The sequence below is a fragment of the Gymnodraco acuticeps genome, unplaced genomic scaffold, assembly GCF_902827175.1.
Source record: "Gymnodraco acuticeps unplaced genomic scaffold, fGymAcu1.1, whole genome shotgun sequence".
Lineage (NCBI taxonomy): Eukaryota > Metazoa > Chordata > Actinopteri > Perciformes > Bathydraconidae > Gymnodraco > Gymnodraco acuticeps.
This window is the reverse complement of record NW_022989843.1, coordinates 2,993,638-2,995,758: the sequence shown is the minus strand read 5'-3', so window position 1 is coordinate 2,995,758 and position 2,121 is coordinate 2,993,638. Positions and strand designations below refer to the sequence as shown.

The following is a 2,121-nucleotide window of genomic DNA, read 5'->3' as shown; positions in this document are numbered from 1 at the left end:
TCTTATTATGGCTTCATGACAAAACTGCCGTTGCTATAGTAGCCTAATGTGAAATGCAGAACAAATCAATTAAACAATTACATAATCATCCATAATGTTGTCTTTTATTGAACAAATGTCGAGATGCATTAGGCGCTATACAAATGTAATCTATTATTATTATTATTATTATTATTCATTTACAGCTTTTATACGTCCGGAAATGTGTTTATTCTTCTAGGGTTCCAAAAAAAGAAGACACATTTAGTTAAGCGGTAGCTGCTCCGGAGCCTCAGAGAAAGACAGTGATGATGGCCGAGGAGAGCAGCAGGAGGAGCGGACTGCTGCCGGCGGGCATGGCGCTGTTACACAGGTCGTAGAAACAGCACTTAATGGGTTCAACACATGCCTGGCTGGTCATGCAACTCTTGGTTTTCAAACCTGCAAGGTGCGATATAAAGAAACTCAGTTTAAACAAGCCACCAAGCATTTGAAGAGAAATATAGCACTGATGATCTATTTGAAGTGCTATTTCACCCAATAACTCGACGCTGGCACAACGGTTCAATCCGGAAGGACAAGTCATCACCGCTGAGCAGCCAACACTTGCAACACATGTGTGGCATTTCAACCCATAGGCTATACAGAAATTGAGAAAAGTGCAAACATTGTTCAGGATACACATAATGTAATGCTCTTTTTATCACCATCCTCCAAAAATCACAATAAAAATGTATTTTGCTTCCAATACTTTTGCTTAGTTGCAGTTTCTGAAAATAGGTCTATTAAATCAAAGTATGGATGCACAACTAAATATTTTTTAATCTGATAAAAATACATGCCTTTAAATTCATTATAAAAGAATGTGCCATATCAAACTATACTGCGACATAATTCCAGGTCACCATCATGATAACTTCGAAAAAACGTACATTTCTTTGTGTTTCAACATGAAGCCAATACATCAGTTGTTTTTACCTGCAGACAGTGTCATGAAGAGGATCAGAGCTCCATAAAAATGCATCTTGAACAGAGAGGAAATCACACCTTAAATAACCTGTGTAGGAGAAAAACTGGAGGGAAAATGACAACCCCGTCAATGCTATTCCAATTTATAGTCCTTCAAACATGAAAACTTATTTCCCTCACTAGCCTCCTCCCAAAGTGATCACACCCAGAGACAGCCGTGCACCAAACCGGTTTCTGTTTATTTCTGTTAATGAGAGTGCCTTATGTGGTACACCTTTTTTGATAACTGATATTTTATTGAAAGATTATATAGTTTTGTTCAATAACTTGCATGTCACATATCACCAATGCACACCAATCAGATGTTATGACATTCGCACATTCACTTTATTTGATAAGCTTTTGGATTGTTTCAATTGCATTCATATCAATGACTAAATGAGTCCAAATGAATGCAACATTGTAATTATATTATATTCTGGACAAGTAAAACACAACTAATATTATTACAATTTTGTCCACATTCTATTTTTAAATAAAAATACTGCAAATTCGAGTTTAATTTATTTTGGGTCATACCTGTTGCTCAACCGAGACCCAGTTACATGTATTTCATTTCCAACTAATTACTTTTTCTCTCAGCATTGAGAACATTTCAGAACACGTTTATTTACATGTACACAACATCACCATAGTCCTTTCTTGGCCTTCAGTAGCTTTATGCCACACACTCAGCACTGAACTTCCTTCTCACAGTCCTCTTCTGCTGAAGTAAAATACATGATTTATTAACATATTTTATTAATATTTTAGCTAATGACTCATATGTGCCATGTACACATTCAAGGACTTCAAAATACAAAGAGGGGAGAGCAAATCATGCAAACAAGGGTGTGTTGTCTCGTGTCATGTGAGCTGGGAAAGCCACACATGTCAAATATTTGACAGCAAAACAGAATGTCCGAGGTTGCAGTCGAATAGTCCAAAAATCAGCTCCTATCGTCTATCCCTTGACCTCTGTGTGAAACGACTGCAGTCGTTAGAATCTGACTGCAGTTTAGTTGTTACAGCTGGTGGATGTCAAGCACACTTAAACTACTTTACATTAGCCCACTGTTTGTTAGTTTAATCTAAAGCACAGTAGCATTAGATACTCCAGCAGTTACATGAACT

General features: G+C 37.0%; 1 protein-coding gene across 1 annotated transcript; it reads right to left on the bottom strand.

Moving 5' to 3' along the window:
• Positions 1-93: 93 nt before the first annotated feature.
• On the bottom strand, positions 94-1,772 carry LOC117561084 (three-finger toxin MALT0070C-like). Its single transcript, XM_034238322.1, has 3 exons — positions 958-1,772; positions 517-618; positions 94-420 (listed from the first exon to the last, which is right to left on the bottom strand). Exons 1-3 carry the CDS (start codon positions 1,001-1,003, stop codon positions 272-274), a joined length of 297 nt encoding a protein of 98 aa, XP_034094213.1. The 5' UTR covers positions 1,004-1,772; the 3' UTR covers positions 94-271.
• Between the last annotated feature and the right edge of the window lie 349 nt (positions 1,773-2,121).